This window comes from Gouania willdenowi, chromosome 24, assembly GCF_900634775.1.
Source record: "Gouania willdenowi chromosome 24, fGouWil2.1, whole genome shotgun sequence".
Taxonomy (NCBI): domain Eukaryota; kingdom Metazoa; phylum Chordata; class Actinopteri; order Blenniiformes; family Gobiesocidae; genus Gouania; species Gouania willdenowi.
This window is the reverse complement of record NC_041066.1, coordinates 22,450,575-22,467,538: the sequence shown is the minus strand read 5'-3', so window position 1 is coordinate 22,467,538 and position 16,964 is coordinate 22,450,575. Positions and strand designations below refer to the sequence as shown.

The 16,964-nt window shown below is 35.6% G+C and overlaps 1 protein-coding gene across 2 annotated transcripts in view; it reads right to left on the bottom strand.

Moving 5' to 3' along the window:
• fig4a (FIG4 phosphoinositide 5-phosphatase a) overlaps nucleotides 1-16,964 on the bottom strand; it is a 53,810-nt gene that overhangs the window by 15,792 nt on the left and 21,054 nt on the right. For both annotated transcript variants that reach the window (XM_028439592.1, XM_028439593.1), the window contains exons 11-20: nucleotides 16,807-16,904; nucleotides 13,219-13,352; nucleotides 11,600-11,716; nucleotides 10,556-10,601; nucleotides 9,548-9,696; nucleotides 8,256-8,422; nucleotides 5,388-5,526; nucleotides 3,693-3,751; nucleotides 2,325-2,472; nucleotides 1,519-1,602 (exon numbers count right to left, since the gene is read on the bottom strand). In XM_028439592.1, the coding sequence (XP_028295393.1) occupies nucleotides 1,519-1,602; nucleotides 2,325-2,472; nucleotides 3,693-3,751; nucleotides 5,388-5,526; nucleotides 8,256-8,422; nucleotides 9,548-9,696; nucleotides 10,556-10,601; nucleotides 11,600-11,716; nucleotides 13,219-13,352; nucleotides 16,807-16,904 (1,141 nt within the window). The remainder of the gene's footprint in view (nucleotides 1-1,518; nucleotides 1,603-2,324; nucleotides 2,473-3,692; nucleotides 3,752-5,387; nucleotides 5,527-8,255; nucleotides 8,423-9,547; nucleotides 9,697-10,555; nucleotides 10,602-11,599; nucleotides 11,717-13,218; nucleotides 13,353-16,806; nucleotides 16,905-16,964) is intronic.

Below are 16,964 nucleotides of genomic sequence, written 5' to 3'. Positions count from 1 at the left end.
TTGATGATGACCCTCACAGTATGCATGGCCCCTTGTGCCTAATACAGTTCATTGCGTTTGATCCAAAGTTCAGGAAGGAAATATGGTCTAGGCCTGGGCAATATGGACCAAAATTCTTATCTAGATGTTTTTTCTCAAAATGGCGATATACAATATAAATCTCGATATTTTTAACTCAATTAAGTCTTACCAGAAATACAATTCTGGGTTAAATTTGCTCATGCAAAATGCCAGACAAGCACATTTCTTAACAAACAGCTGCACAATATGTGCCACTTTTGACTTTTTCGCCATTTGTGAGTGAGTTCTGTAGTGTGCCTTGTTTAGGGGAAGGTCTGGCGTAGGACGCACTCCGAAATCCATAACTGTGTTTTTCGTGCTCTTCTGAGAAATAGTGAAAGCAGCGACTCTTATAACAACATTTTTCACCCATTTTCATTTGTTCTAAGAACCCCAAAAATATAGTTCATGAGGTTTATTTTCTCAAACTCGCCTGTTTCCCAAAGTGTTAGCCCACTGAAAAGTGTCTTACAGAGCAACTGGCTGTTTGGTGCCTGCTTATACATATTCACGAGTGGGCGTGTCTACAGACGCTGACTTCATGACTCGCTCTTAAAAGGGAGATCGGTGATCACCAAAGCAATTTTCTTTTGCTATTGACACACTTATTGTTTTCAGCCAAAAAACTGCACATTACAGTAAAACACATGGATACTGAGGGCTGTGAAGAGGAGGAAACATAGTCCCTCCTACAAGCTTTTATAGGATAAATCTCTTAATTTCCAGCCTACTCGCACATCAGCGAAAACATCAGGGTTTAGTTACTTTAATATGCATGGAACTGTTGTTGACATCCTAGAGCGGACATTTTGTCCACTTTGGTGCTTCTACCAGAATGACTCTGGTGGGGAGTACGAAAACATAAAAATAACGCGACGAGGACAATGAAAATGTATGCAATCAAGCTTGCAAGTTGATCAAACAAAAAATACAGCAGAGAGCAGCTGCAGCTTTAAAGCCTTGATTAGCAGGATAAGATTGAAAACAAAGATTTAATAGCAAAATAGTCTTTTCTATTTAATAGACTACAATGTATTTAAGAAATGTACTGTAGGATGTGTACAGAATCAGTGCTAAATGTACTGAGATGTAAATTTATCAAATATTATTCTATAGGATGAGAAAGCTGACACAAAAATAGTTCAACAGAATCCAAATTCTGTCAAATATTTCAAAACTTGTTTCCTTCAGCGCAGGCCTGCCTGTTGGCAGAACCTCATTTATTGTTTTGGTGTACGCATACACAGATAGCTCATCAATATCAAAGCTCTGTGTTCTCAACAATAACAAAGAAAAGGTCACCGCGATGTTGTTTGGTTACCTGAGAACACAGTTCTGCTAAACAAGGCCTGTGTGTATATAAGGGCACAATGACATGGAACTTACAGCATGAAAAAAACAAAGATCAAAAAAAAAAAAAAAAAAAAACCAAGGATCAAAACATTTAGATCAACTCACCCCAGCACTGATTTCCCGGTTTCATCCGGCTTACGAACTGTGAATGGACTCGGATCCACTCCGACTGTTTTAGGCATGAACACCCTTAATGAAGACAAACATGGAGGTTTATTAGCTCACACCAGGCAGTATTATAAAAATAAAAGTCATACCTTTGTATTGAAGGTAGTGTGCAAGGTTTTGTACAAACTAACTTTACTGAAATACAATTTCCTCACCACATGAGTTAGAAAAGACATGAAAAACTGGAGGCCCAGGGGCCACATGCGGCCCTTAATCTAAGCTGTACAACCCTCAGTGGCCCTAAATGACTCCCAAAACACACAAAATGATAGAAAAATACAACAAAATCTCAAGACAAAAACAAATCTACAAAACGACAAAAAAAAAAAATGCCAGAAAAATACAGAAAATAACACAACACACAAAATTAGAGAAACATTTAAAAACAATAAAGTTTACACAAAACTACTCTAAAATTACATAAATAACAACTGTAATACACTAAAAAGAGAAATATTGAAAAATATACAAAACAAAAACGCACAAAATTAGATAAATAATATAATAAGCAAAAAAATACAGATAAAAAATTGAAAACTATCCAAAAAAGCACTTTGTTCTTTTCTGTATTAAAGCTCAGGTTGGTCATTATTCTAAATGCTGACATAAACTTTAATGTGGCTTTCAAAACAAACAATCCTATTTTTGTGGCCCCCCGATGTGGTAAAAGTTGCTCATCTCTGGCGTGTAAATATGAGTAAAAGGGTGTGTGTGTGTGTGTGTGTGTGTGTGTGTGTGTTCACCATGCAGAGTTGGTCATGGCAATGCAGAAGGTCTCATCAAAAGAGGTGAGTTCGAAGGGTCTGAAGAATTCAGTGTAAGTGTCGATCTCCTCATTGAAGCGGTTCACTCTCCTCACTTTCACCGTCTTCATGGTTTCCTCACAGGGAACTGCAATCACGCAGAAGTTCAATAACAAAGTCATTAGTCCACATGCCACACCATTGAAATCAGAAACATGAAAACATCTACTTGTTTTTCTTGAACTTTACTATGAAAAGCATCTCAGCTTACATTTGATTTTGGTGATATCAACAATAGTTAAAGTTAATGTGTGTACTGTGCACATTAATACGACGGCTTAATAGGGCAACATTAAAATAAAAAGAAATCTGTGCTCTATGTGATTAAGGTAGTAATATTTTGGGAATAAAGTCGTAATATTTCAAGATTAAAGAAGTAATGTCTCGACATTAAAACATTTTGAGAATAGAGTTGGAATTTCATGAGAATAAAGCCTAGAAACATAAACTCAACAAATGCTCCACATTCGCCATAACGCACAAGTGACAACACACACAACATCCTGTTGGTATTTGAATTTTTTTCTCATGAAATTATAACTTTATTCTAGAAATATTACATCTTTGATCTTGAAATATTATGACTTTGATATCAAAATATTACAACTTTAATCTTGAAATATGACTAATCTCAAATATTGAAATATTACAACTTATAATACGACTTTAATATTGACGTATTATGACTTTGATCTCAAAACATTACGACTCATCTCGAAATATTATGTCTTTAATCTCGTAAGATTACAACTTTAATCTTAAAATACTACGACTTTAATCTTAACATATTATGACTTTAATCTTAACATATTATGACTTTAATCTTAACATATTATGACTTTAATCTTAACATATGACTTTTATCTCGAAATATTACAACTTTAATCTTACTCACATAAAATTAAGATTTTATTAAGACACGACTTTATTCTCATAAATTACAATTTTATTCTCAAAATATTAAGACTTTAATCTCACAAAGTTTCGATTTTATTAACATCCGACTTTATTCTCATAAAATTCCAATTTTGTTCTCGAAATATTAAGACTTTAATCTCAAAATATGTTTTAATCTAAAGAATTTACAATTTTAATAGGATATGACAATTTTCATAAAATTACAACTTTATTCTCGAATCATTACAACTATACTTGTAGTGCCCAGATGTTTTTTTAGTTTAATGTGGCCCTAAAATACGCTGTCATACATTAAAAATGAATAGTATCAACATTTTGAAAATAGGAAGTAGACTTTTCAAAAAGAGTTTTGGTTTGAATTGATGGGTATTTAATAAGTTTGAAGAATACCTTCGTCGTAGGGTACAGGCAGGTAGGTAAGAACACCTGATGTCCACCATAGTGTGTAGCTGAACACAGAGCACACAGACATTTTTGTGTTAGAGACGACACCAATAAATTTCCAAAGATTCGGGTTCACGCTGCTGCTCAGTGGCTTTGGATAACCTAGATTTAAAAATTGGTTTGAGTCGACCCCCCGATGCACAACTTTAGCCTTTTATTCAATAAGAGCAATTTCAACCAATGTGCTTCGCTAAAAAGAGTGGAGCGAAATGCAGTTTCAGAGGAGACAAAGCTCAGCAAGACACAGTTAAGATAATAATGGTCGTGGGTTTCGTGGTGTATTTAGGCTAGATAAACGGGTGAAAGTAGGTCGTCTCTTATGCAAGTGTGAATTTAAAGAAAGGTAAGCAAAACAAATACATTCATCAACATGTATTGCAAAGAAGAATCAACGTATGACCTAGAATGAAACACAAAAGGCAAAATTGGATCATGAGCAACACATTTAAGTTGAAGAGATAAAGGAGATTTGTACGACAGCATTTAGACATTTAGGGAATGGTGTCAAATATGTTTTATTTCACATTATGAACACAGGAATATCTGGTAATGGTAATGATGAGAAGGAAAATCACATTAAGCTGCATTCATGCTCCTGATAGCTTGATGAAATGTAGCGTGAGCAACTAAATATTCACAAATGTCGGTGTGTGGGTGACACGTCATTTACTCGCTGTGCAAAAAAAAAAAAACAACAACAAAGAACAATGATTGCCATTTTTGATATTGACATTGTGACTGCTAAATGAGAGATTTTTACCACAGGGAAATGGAGCAACAATGGATGAAATGGAGATGGAGCTGATAATGAAGATGATAATAAAAGGGAATAAAGTGATAAACAGGAAATGAGAGTAGGGCTGTGCATTGTCATGAATCTGACGATTCACAATATGCATGTCACGATATGATGTGTTCCAACATATCCCTACACTAAACAATACGATATGCATCGTGATATCGATAATTACCGGTACGAATTTCACCTTTACAAGTACAAAATGGTATGAAATACAATTTTTAATTTTACTTTAAACTTGCAAAAACAAGTAAATAGTAACAAACTGTAATTAAAGTACCAATAACAAAAACAAGTGGTATGTTCATCAAACTGTTACACTGTTATTACAAGTGTTGCTTTACAACAGATTCTCATTCTAAGTTCTTAAATTATTAAAAAAATAAAAGTGCCCAGTATGAAACCTAGTGACCGGGATATTACGTGCTAATCATATGCATAAAAACATGACTTAAAAAAATTCAATTTGCATATTTTTTAGATCGATACGATAATCGTGCGGTGAAATATCGCGATATATAGCCAAATCGATTTTTTCTTACACCCTTAAATGAGAAATTACGAACATGTTTGTCGCGATTAAAATATTTTTCTCTCATGGTCGAAAAATAGATATTGTTGGTGAATTTAAGCTTCTGAACGATGTGTGTGTGTGTGTGTGTGTGTGTGTGTGTGTGTGTGTGTTTGTTTACCAGTCCAGAAGACAAATGTTACCGATAATCTATTAACAACTGTTAAAGAAGATATATAATTTTTTTTAATCCACTGATCATTTAGATTTTTTCTTTTTTTTTTTTAAAGAAAATGTGCATGAGGTGTGGTGTGTGCTTAGATTAGTTTACCTGCGTCTCTCTTGGGGGAGGGCCATGGTGTTCTTCTGATGGAGGTAGAAATCAGTGGGAAGCTCCCAGAGGTGCGGCTTGGACTCCGACGGCTGGAAAACTTGGAGGAACAGATTGATGGCATCTTGTCTGTCTGCGTCTGGACGAGACAGATGAGAACAACACTTGGTGAGGACAAAACATGTAGGACATCTACCATAGGGTTGCAAAGGGGTGGAACCTTTCCGGTAAATGTGGAGTTTTTGGTTAAGAGTGGGATTTTGGAGAAAATTCCAAAATCTAAATTTTTTATCTGAATTATTTATGGGAATTAACCAAATTTAAATTTTAAATCTCACGCTATGTAATCACACTGCAAAATGTGAATGTCATTCGCCGTTTTGTGGTTTTTCTCCAAAAAATGAAGTGGAAATTGATATATGACAAAGACTGAACCCTCACATTCTTGCGATGTAATCTCGTAGTTATGGAATGAATGACTGATAACAGACATTTTAAAGAATCTCATTTTGTAAATTAGTGAATGAAACAGTATTTAGTGCCTCCTGATTAAAGTTTTTTCTTTAGTTTTTATCATTTACGGTCATCTCCCTCAGTCAACAACTTGAGTAAGTAATAGTATCTCACGCAAAAGTGGGGAACCATGTTACAGTTCTGTGCACATTTCTACACATATGTAGTTAACAGTTATTAAAATATGTTTCATATCAACCTTTTCCACATTTTAACATTTGGGAAAAAAATTAGATCGAGGGGTATACTGACACAAAAAAGGCTCAGACACCCACACCATAATCATTAATACCTATATTTTCATTTATTAGGAGGCCTAACAAAATAATTAATAGATTGGACAGAAATTAGATGATAGATATTTGTTTTTAGTAGAGCTCGACCGATATATCGGACCAATATATTGGTCTAGTTTTTAGTGTATTTTACAGCTGATTTAGGACCTGTTTAGAGATGAAAACAGAAAGACAAAAAACTTTTATTAGGTTACTTATTTCAGGCTCAGTAATTGAACTTAAGTAAGTGAGAACGGAATTGTAATTGATATTCTGAGGATAAAAAAAATATTGTAAATGCAGGTCACTGTAATCGTAATTGAATTGTAATTGAACACGGGTAACGGAAAACATGATAGTAACTAAAAAAAGCAATTGACCCCAAGTATGATGAGGCCTACATTATGTCTTTATCTGATGTATTTATTTTTCACAGTAAATGGTAGATTAGAGGAAGATTGATGCTATTATGGGGTGTAAAAATAAAAAGGCTAATGACGGTAAATTTGCTAAAGAAACTTGTAGTGATTTTTAAAATAGGTCATCCACATTGTGATTACATCCCTCAGCCTGAGTCTAGTTGAATGAACAGTATTGTGATACGACTAAATATATTTGCTCCATCTTACAAAAGATATCATACAAATTATAATATTTTGATGGAAAGCAATCAGTGCTTTAAAAAAAATGAAGGATTTTCAAAGATTCATATAATTTTACCATAATTTTGTAGGCGGTCAAGTACCGTAGATATTATCTATGACAAAATTAGACCCATTTTGACATTAGACCCAGTTTTTCTTACATAAGCGTGTTTTTTTTTTTTTATACATGCATCTATCATTTTAGGATTCAACGAAGATTACATTTTCAGGTGTTGACAAAGGCACTTTGTCATCCATGCTTTTGATGACAACTTGGTAAAGCTTTGTTACATAGAAAACGACTGTCCCAAAAATGAAGAGGATAATTGTGCACGGCGAACTCAGCCAGTAGATACAGAGCCACGACCCTTGACCTAATTTTAAGCTTCGACTCTTGTATGGCTCGTCTTTGTGAATTATTGAATGCTTTTTGAACAAAACATGAATTCATCTGTTGTTGGTTTTGTAGAAAAAGAGGGGAGCAGTGTGTGTTCATCTAAATGTCAAGCGTGGGAGAAGCTTATATAACCTTTGAAAGTCCATGGCACACACTGTTTTGAAATAGACAATAAGTAACTTTCTGACCTACATCAGGTCTTACAACTTTAAGGAGGTAATCAAAGTGGATTGTTGCCTAGAATCCAAAGTATAAAGCCAAAAAGGACAATCCTGATTCATCCAGTGCACTCGATTCTTTGTTATGCAATTTCATTTTACAATTATAAACTGTTTATTATACAGTTACAACAATAACAAGACCGTGTATTTTAGCAAAACTGGCACAATTCATACAATCAATCTTTGAAATAGATTTATTTAATTATACCAATTGCTAAGGCTGCACGATTATGGCCAAAATGATAATCACAATTATTTGGATCAATATTATAATCACGGTTATAATCACAATTATCATCATATTAGGGAAAAATCTGGATTTTTATTGCACTGCTTTTAAAGAAACCATATGCGTACAGTTTACAGTGCAAAATTAAGCTTTGAAATGGAATTATAACTAAAAGAAATAATAATAACCCAAGAATTTAAAATTTACCAAAACTCTAACTAAATAACTACACTATTCCAGGGTGCAGGGCCAGAATATTAAATGTAAATAATGCAGACAATCAGGTTAATTTAATCGTGGCAACTGAAATCGTGATCACGAATAAAATTCAATTGATTGTGCAGCCCTACTATTTGCTCATTAGAAATTTGTGTTTGTTGGGCCAAAATAGTCGAGTGCCAAAAAATAGAGAACAGGTGATGTGTAATGGCAAAAAGTTGCTTAAATGCGCAAAATGTGGCAAACAATACTGAAAATGTAGAAAAAAAGAGGCAAAATATGGGGAAAAAAAAAAATCAACGGAGACGTGGAGGAAACGCAAAAAATAAAAAATAAAATGATGATGTCAAACATTGTGTTTGTAACACACCTGAGAAAGCATTGCTGTAGTAGCGCGACAGTGTCTGCATGATGTCCTTAGAGTGCTGGGTCCACGGTGCGATCTTGCGGTAGGTCTTGACCCTGTGGACGAGCTGTGATCCACCGTACTGCAGGGATAACGTGTCGCCATGGTCCTCGTACAGCTCCTCAAATAACCTGAACACACCAACGAAAACAACGGCAATGATTAAACATTCACAGCGCTGCTTGGAAAAACAAAAACGCTACCCTGCTTTTATCAGCTGATTAAACCTGGCAGTAATACCATCAACTATGCGTTTCCAAAAACAGATGTCAGAAACTAAAGTGAACTGCTCTGCTGATTTTGTTTCTCTACTTAAAAGGAACATTTGCTCATGTTGTGGGTTAGTGTATGTTTTGGTCATTGAATCAAATAACAATTGGTTATTTGATTTTCATTTTCAAATTGAAAAACAACCAGAAAACAGACATCAACATTCAAAATCTACCTTAGATGTATACATAAGAAAATATCACCACATCAGAATCTAAACTTACAAACTATCTTAAACGTTTTCTAAGAAAGGGGGTCCCCTTTGAAGATACCTCGAACATAGTAAAGAAAAACGGAACAAGGGCAATAACTCCGGGAAAAAATATTGCGCGCTTCTCATTTTCAAACTCCATCAAGGCATTGGTACCCTGAAGCCACACACCAAATTTGGTTATCCTATCTTAAACAGTTTCAGAAAAAAGCTGTCCACTTTAACTCGGACAGACGGACGCACGGATTTTTATCCCCCTTTCACTTTGTGGCGGGGGATAAAAATTAAAGGCACATTCCTTTATTAGGGTTAAGAAGGAATAACAAACCATTCAAAAATCGGTTGATTTTCAATTTTTGCTTCTTAAACCAAAAAACAGAAATACCAGTGGACAGAAACTAAAAAATGCCAGTTTTTCATGACGGCAAGACCGGAAGTTGTTCTTTTCAAAATAAGAACGCATATATTTATCTTTTCTTGACCATGAAAAAAAAATGTGTCTGGAATTTTAATTTGAGGTCTTCAATTTGAAAACAAAAATCTAATAACCAAAGGTTTTAGGTTTTGTATTTTCTTTTCTGAACGAAAAATTCAAGGACCAAAAACATACACAGACCGTTGTGCTGCAACAAAATGTGATAATGATTGAAGAATTTGGGCAGAAAATAGTACGATTGTGATGGAAAATTCCATACGAGTCCATTTCAATAATGTAGGTCCTAAAAATATCAACTGGAAATGTGGAAAACTTGCTGCAAAATGACAAAAATTTTACCTAACACAGTCAGTGTCAAATTGGAGCTTTGGCTTGTCAATCATTCCCAAAGCATAAAGCTGGTAGGCAAGGGCACACTTGCCCACCATGAACTGGGCAGTGTTGGTTCGGTCGAGACAGTCAACGCAGTTAGTCCTCAGCACGCCAGTCTAGAAATAATAGCAAATAGATCAATAACTTTAGATTTTGACTTAAATACAAATAGATCATTCCATGTAATTTCAACACATTTTCAGGACATCCCACACACCAATTGTTTCATGGTTATTCAATAGTCACACTGTACATTTTTAGTTTGATTGGATGAGCCCTTTTTGAGATATGGTCCATTTAGTGAGGTGGGTATGTGTCAATTTACGCAAGTCCTTTTTCTTCCATTTTCAGTTTCCATTATTTCAGGAACTACATCACATGGGAAACTGACAATTGGTTTAGTAATACAGCTCCACATACTCTCTCAGAATATACAAAAAGATCTGCTATAAATCCTATCTGGTGGACATGACAGCCCATCAAATTTGGAAAAAAGTTTGTTGGGGTTTTTGGTCTGGAACAACAATATAGTAAAAAAAAGTGGTTGTGGGTTTGGTTCTGGAACATGTTTGGGCCTTTATTAAACAACTTTACATATGCCTCAGCTCCCTGTAATTTATCAGTTTTGAGCTATGTACATACTGTAGACTGTTCACATCACTAATGATTAGTCACATATGCATTGGTTCTTGGGTGACAGTCTCTTGAAATCCAAAAATTGGCCCATAACTGCATGTGGGAATGTAGGAAAATTTCTGATCTCTGTTTTAATTCACAGTATAAACATGACTCTTTCTTGAGATATAAAAACTTTTCTTTAAGCGACTTTGGGCTACTTCACCACACGTGAATATTGAAAACCCTTTACACAAGGCCATTGTAGCTTTTCTCTGCGTCTTATAATCATGCATTGCTTAATAGTTTTTCATTAAGTCATCAAAAGCAAGTATTAAGCAACAAAAACTTGTCACGAACCTGCACACGTCCATTGAACGTGATATGTCCACCAAGATCTCCCCACCTGGAAATATAAGTTGGCTTAGATGAATTGGAGACGAGACACAACGAAAGAACCAGAGATTCACATATTTCTATACGCATCAGAAAGGGTGTGACACACTTTGAGTGTAGCCGTTAAAGAGATGTGTACGATCGTTATTTGAAAATCATGTCTAAATTGAGCCAAGCAGTGCAGTGATGCATCATTGTGGAGAAAGGAAAACGGTGAATGAAGATAGATAATGAAAATAAGTTTAAAAAAATGCACAGTGGAGTACGTCTGAAATTGGTGTAGTTATCAATGATCTAAAAATCAAAACAGAGGGTGTGAAAAAATAAACGAGACCTGACAGTAAATCATCAGGATTTAATGGATTTATGATTTAATTTAGAGTAAAGAATTAATTTACTCATGCTGTAATTCCACTGCGAGTGTAAAATTCTCTTGTTTTGTTTACTGTGTGTGAAGCTGGCTGCACAGAAAAAGACCAGACGTTTCCCTTCCTTTTAAAAAGTTTTATCTCATTGCATTGATTTTAAACTTGGTCATGCAAGTCGAGGAAACATCAAAGTGATCAGCAGACACCTCTGAAGAAGACTGGCAGTCGAAACATGTCAGATCAAAGTGAATTTCCTGAAAAAACTGTTGTTTGAATAAATGAAACCATAACATATTAAAAAAAGGTTAGCAAAAATCCCTCCACAATTCATCCGCCATCAGTCCTAATGTCCGATTCAAATTCAATGGCGGACAATTTTAAAATTAGCCATGCTCAATAAGTGCGCTAATGAATGAGTGCGCTAATGAATATGAATGACAAGCAGATCTAGAAACAATGGTTGTGTGCTTGGACACGAGGTTTCATTTATTTATTTATGTTTTACTCTTTTTATTTTTTTAGTCCCTCGTGTGCAGGACCTAACCAACCAAGTAGCACAGGTTTATCTTCAGGTTTCATTCAAGCTTTTCTAGAACTTTCAACATTTAAAGCACAGAGGAGAAGTGCAGCTTGGACTCACCTGTCATCAGGTCTGAGGGTGTGGCAGTAAAAGTCGGAGCGGTTGATGAAGAAACCTGTTCGTTTCACCACGTTCTCTGCAATCACGCTTAGGCGGTCCAGAACATTGCACAACTTACTGAGAAAAAAAAACAACAAAAAAAAGATTCATACTGATGTTTTTTTAATTATAATCTGCTTTACAAATTGTAAAGCCTTTAGCATAAAGTGAACAAGTAAAAAACAAATGCCAGTGAATACTTCTTAATTACAAATGCTTTTAAAAAAAAGAAAACACTAATTTCTAACTTTTTGTGCGCCACACAAATAAATTCACCAGAAGATAGCATGCACGCACGCACGCAATTTCATTCTCCATAGATGAGGCCAAGGTCTGCTGTGACCGTATGCAATTGCATAATTCACCTATAGCCAGAAACGCCTCTGTGGAGGATCATTTGAAGACAGTGTAACGCAAATTTTGACATTTTCTTCTTAACACAATAAATAGGTCATAAATGTATTCCATAAAACATGTACAAAGCCATTCAAATATTTAGAATGTAATTGTGAAGCTAGGCTTCACAAACTGTGTTTCAAATTTCTGTTTTCTGGATTTAATGGTCAGAAATCATAGCCACGTTGCATAACAGAGCCATCATTAGCATAAACCCGACCCTGCTGCTGAAGCACACCAAACTTCTGCGGCCTCCAACAGGGGCAAATCGGCCCCTAGCTGAAAACAAACCACACATTCAGACTCAGGGGGCTGCAGTTCTGACTCTACCCAGGAGAGATGCACATATTCAAACTTGGGCGGAGAAGACCTTTCCGCCGACACTTCGTTTGGCCCGATCCGAGCACTTTTGGAAGCACTATCGATGCTTTCATATTACTCTCTCCCATAGACACAGTACACGTGGCGTGATTCCAGCGCATCAAACTGACACGCCCCCATTGTCTCAGAGCAGAGAGAAGTGCTTGTTTTTAAATGATTTTGAAACCTTATTTTAGACACTTTTTATTTTTTCAAATTGTCTGTGTTCAGCTTCTGTGGGGTGACTCCCAACACAAATCTATTTCTGCTTTACACAGCCTTTAATTATCTTCAAAGGCAGATGCTGACATATTGGAAATTAATAAATGTTTATTGTAATATCTTGTCGTTCAACGAGACGTGAGCTAGAATGGCCTTGAGCATGAAAAACAAAATGTTTTTTTCTATGCAGTATATTATTAAAGAGCTTTATTACTGTTCCAAAACATGAGTGCAAATTTTATTTTATTTTATGAGATATGAAGAATAGTCCAAAAAACATGTTTGTTTAAGAAAAGATCAGCAGAAGAAGTTTGGGAACTACTGCTCTAAGGGCTAGCAATAAGTTTACCATAAAATTAGGTTTTTATGAACATCAAAACACATTTTTTTAAACAGTATAATTACATTTTTTTACAGAAATATTGGACAAAGTGCATCCTGTATGAGTTCAACAAAGGACATATAGTTTTATGTCCAAATTTAGGACCAACCTATATTTTAAAGGATGATTGACAACCCTAGTTATCATTTTAACTAAATTCAGACTAAGAGAAAAAACACAATCCTAGCGTAACTGCACATAAAGGCACAGTCGTGCTAACCTCTTGGTGTAACGGGCCATGTCCCATGCAATGTAGTCGATGCAGTGTTCTGGAGGGAGGAACTGGTTCAGGTTGGTCACAGCTGGGTAAAGTTCTTCACTCAGAATCTTCTCGTGCTTCCTCTTTTCACGTTTCTATAGTAGAAGTACAGGAAAAGTTACATTCAGGACAAAATGAGTAAAGGTAATTAACTTTCTTTTAACTTCAATGCATTTACAAAGACCAAACGCATCTTTTCGTCCATTCAATGGATTCTTGTGGACACTAATATTTCTTTCATTGCCATAGTATAATCCATATCAACTGTATTGTAGAACTGTAATAACTTAACTGTTAGCAATAATTTCGCACTAAATCCAAGGAAAAAAGTAAAATTTTTTTAACAGTGTTTAAATGTCCATCCAGAACAAACAAGCATAGATAATATTTTATAGTGTATTTTACAGCTGATTTAAAATCGACCCATTATCATTAGAGATGCTAACATAAAGCTAACACAAGAGGAATGCTACATTTTATGGGCTCATTTATTTCAGACTCAGTAATTGTGATTAATTTCGGGGGAAAATAATAATAATAATAATAATAATAATAATAATAATAATAGGAAAAAATGCTGGTCAATGTAATCATGGATAATTGAAGACGTAATTGTAATTGACCATAACCCTGCTGTTAAATATATGAGTAAAAAACCATTCAGCGTTGAGAACACAAAAAACACTCAAAAGGACAACCAAAATACAAAAAATTACAGAAAAATAAAGAAAACAGAAATATGGGTAAAGCCCTTTGTCGTTTCCTGTTTTAATGCTCAGATTGGTCAATGCCAACATGCATGTTGATAATGTGGCCCTCACATCCAACAATCACATTATTGTGGCCCCCATGTAATAAAAGTTGTCCATCTCTGGTCTATTAGGTTACATCTCTCTGTACTCCATTCTAATGTGTCTTTATGGCTCATAATCCTTGATGTAAATCAACACCAAAGCGTTATTTGTTATTAATGTCCAGCAACGACAACAGGTGGAATCACCAATCATTAAAGTCCTTCACACATTTGGGCAGAGCTGAGACACGGGTGTGCGCTTGACACATGGGCACACACTCACAAAAATACAATTACTTGATCAATAATTAGGAGGTAAAGAAGTGCAGTCACAGTACATGAACACAACATTAGCACTCAGACTGCACATGTACAAACAGGAGAGAACAGGAGAATTGCATTGATTTTGAGGTGATCGATAAAGGCGTTGGCCTCTTTAAGTCTTTAAATGATTCTTCAAGGTTATATTTGATTCAGTCTTCTTAAATTAAAAAAGATATCCTTGGAGGGTTGCAGCAATCGAAAAAAGGATTCATTCACATGCTCAACCACGTGCACCTTTACTTTTCCTGCTGCACACCATTGTATACGGATAAACCCATAAAAATAAAACATATCCACTGCAAGAGATTACAAGGCCAAGCAAACACCAGTCAGGAACAAAGTAATGCACAGTTGTTGCTTTATGGTTAAATTGTTTTTGAGTTATTCCTCCTTCGGCCTCTCGGGGAACCAGGGATGTACCACAAAGGCGGGGGGTACCCCCTCCCACATTTCCCGCAGATTGAAAATTTCACATGGCTCTGGCTGGTGTGCACCTCTGAGGTCTGTGATTGGTTCCCCGAGCTCACAGCCTCTCCTTGTGAGTGACAACGTGAGCTGGAAAGCCTGGCTGCACAATTGGAGCAGTGTGCAGAGAAGTAACTGTGTGATGTAATAGGCAATAAGAAGAAGGCGTCGGCAAACTGTTAGTCACGGCGTCTTTTTTGACTTGTTCGGAAGTGAGTGAGTGGGTTTAATGAAAAGACCTCCGAGTCCGTTTGGGCCATTGTTTCATCACAACGGCTTAAAGTATTGAATGAAACAAACCTTGCCTTCTAAAACGTTTCCCACGTGCCGTCATTAGACTATTGACTGCTTGGCTCTTTCATGGCCACTTATTGCTTCCTGTACAGGTTAGAGTTCCTTTCAGGTGCTTTTATTGCGAGTTCAACTTTTAATACAGCAGAATTCTAAAGTCTTTCAAGCAATATTCAGCCTGCCTTTCATTTTCAAAGGACAAAAGTGTAAGAAAAATGAGCACAAAGAGCAGGAACAGTCAAGAGCTGAAGCAGAGAACTAGAACAAAACACATGTCCCTGAATTGAATGAAAATGACCAAAGTTTAAACTTGAAGGAGATCTGTCCTCTCCTTTTTTGAGAGAGAGATTGAACATTTCAGTCAAAATGTATTGTGTCAATTGTGACCTGAAGTCCTAAACCAATGTACTGCAAAGGATAAAACCCTAATGCTTTGTCAGTCAGTTAATTTGAGAATATTTAATGCACAATTACAATAACTGCAACTTTACAGTATAACAATGGTTGTTTTTTTCAGTTTTACATATTCATAAAAGGAGAGAAGATGCTTATGTGTATTTAATCCCACCCCTTCTCCCCAAGTAAATCAAAGTTGCTCATTTCTTAAGCTTTCCTTATCAGAAATTAAATTACATTATTTGCAGTAGTGCCAAAATTAATTTGTCAGATATTGGCAGTTATCTGGATCAGTGATTCTGATCATGGGGCAAGTCCAAATGTATGGACACGCCCATGCTTCCGAAAAATCGCGATGAAATGCGTAATCCAGATCCGATCTTCATAAAACTTGGTGGGGTAATTCAGAAACCAATCAGACATACCTGAGTACAATTTCATAAAAGATCAGTCAATTACGAACTGAGATATGATTTTGTGATTTTTCGTCGATGATAAAAGATAGGGATTTTTCGATTTTTCAAACTGATCCAAAATCAGTATATTGATCTGGATCCCCTCCCAAATTTAATGGAATCTTCCATGGTGTAAGACAGGGGTTTCAAAATCATTTTAGATCAGGGGCCAAATATAAAGTAGTATGTATACATAAATTACAAAATATGTAAGAAACCGACCACAACCAACCAACAATTGATGAAAATCAGTCCCGACAGGATCTTCATTTTAAATTTCCTAGATTTTGTCACCATTTTTGTGTAAATTTGGGGGAAGATATGTGTAAACATTTCTGGAAAATGTAGTTCTTTAAATAATTTCAGATTTAAAATGACTTCCGTCAGGTGATAAAAGCGTGGGAAAGTTGCGATCCTCCAAATATTGTTGAGTTTCATTAAATTTGTGTATTTAGAAAGGCTGAGATATCTACAGTACAACAGAAATATTTGGGAGTTTAGACAATTATTTATGTTTTTTCTTTCTTTTTAACTTTCTCCTGTGGGACAAATTGGACGGTCTATTCTAAATGGCCAGATTTGGCCCCCAGGCCTCAAGTTTGACACATTTACTTAATATTTTGTTCAGTACTTTTGAAGTAATTCTGCTAACAGACAAACTAATACATAACTTCGACAATACATCTCGTCCTGTTTTATTATTGCGACATCTTGTAGCGCGATATATCGTCCCAACTTTGGGAGTTATTGCATTTTACTGCCATCAAGACTGTTTATTAAAAATGTTTTGAAGCAAGGGCTACAGCATCGGTCTGGAATAATTACCTTCACCAGGTTGAGGATGATGATGGGGGATCCAAATCGCTGCAGCATCTGGTCAAAATGAAGGGCAGCAACATGGGCGTATGGATCCGCTTGGTCCACTAGAGAAATACCAAAAAAGTAATTCATGCTGAGTTAAAACCCTTCATTGATCGCATTAA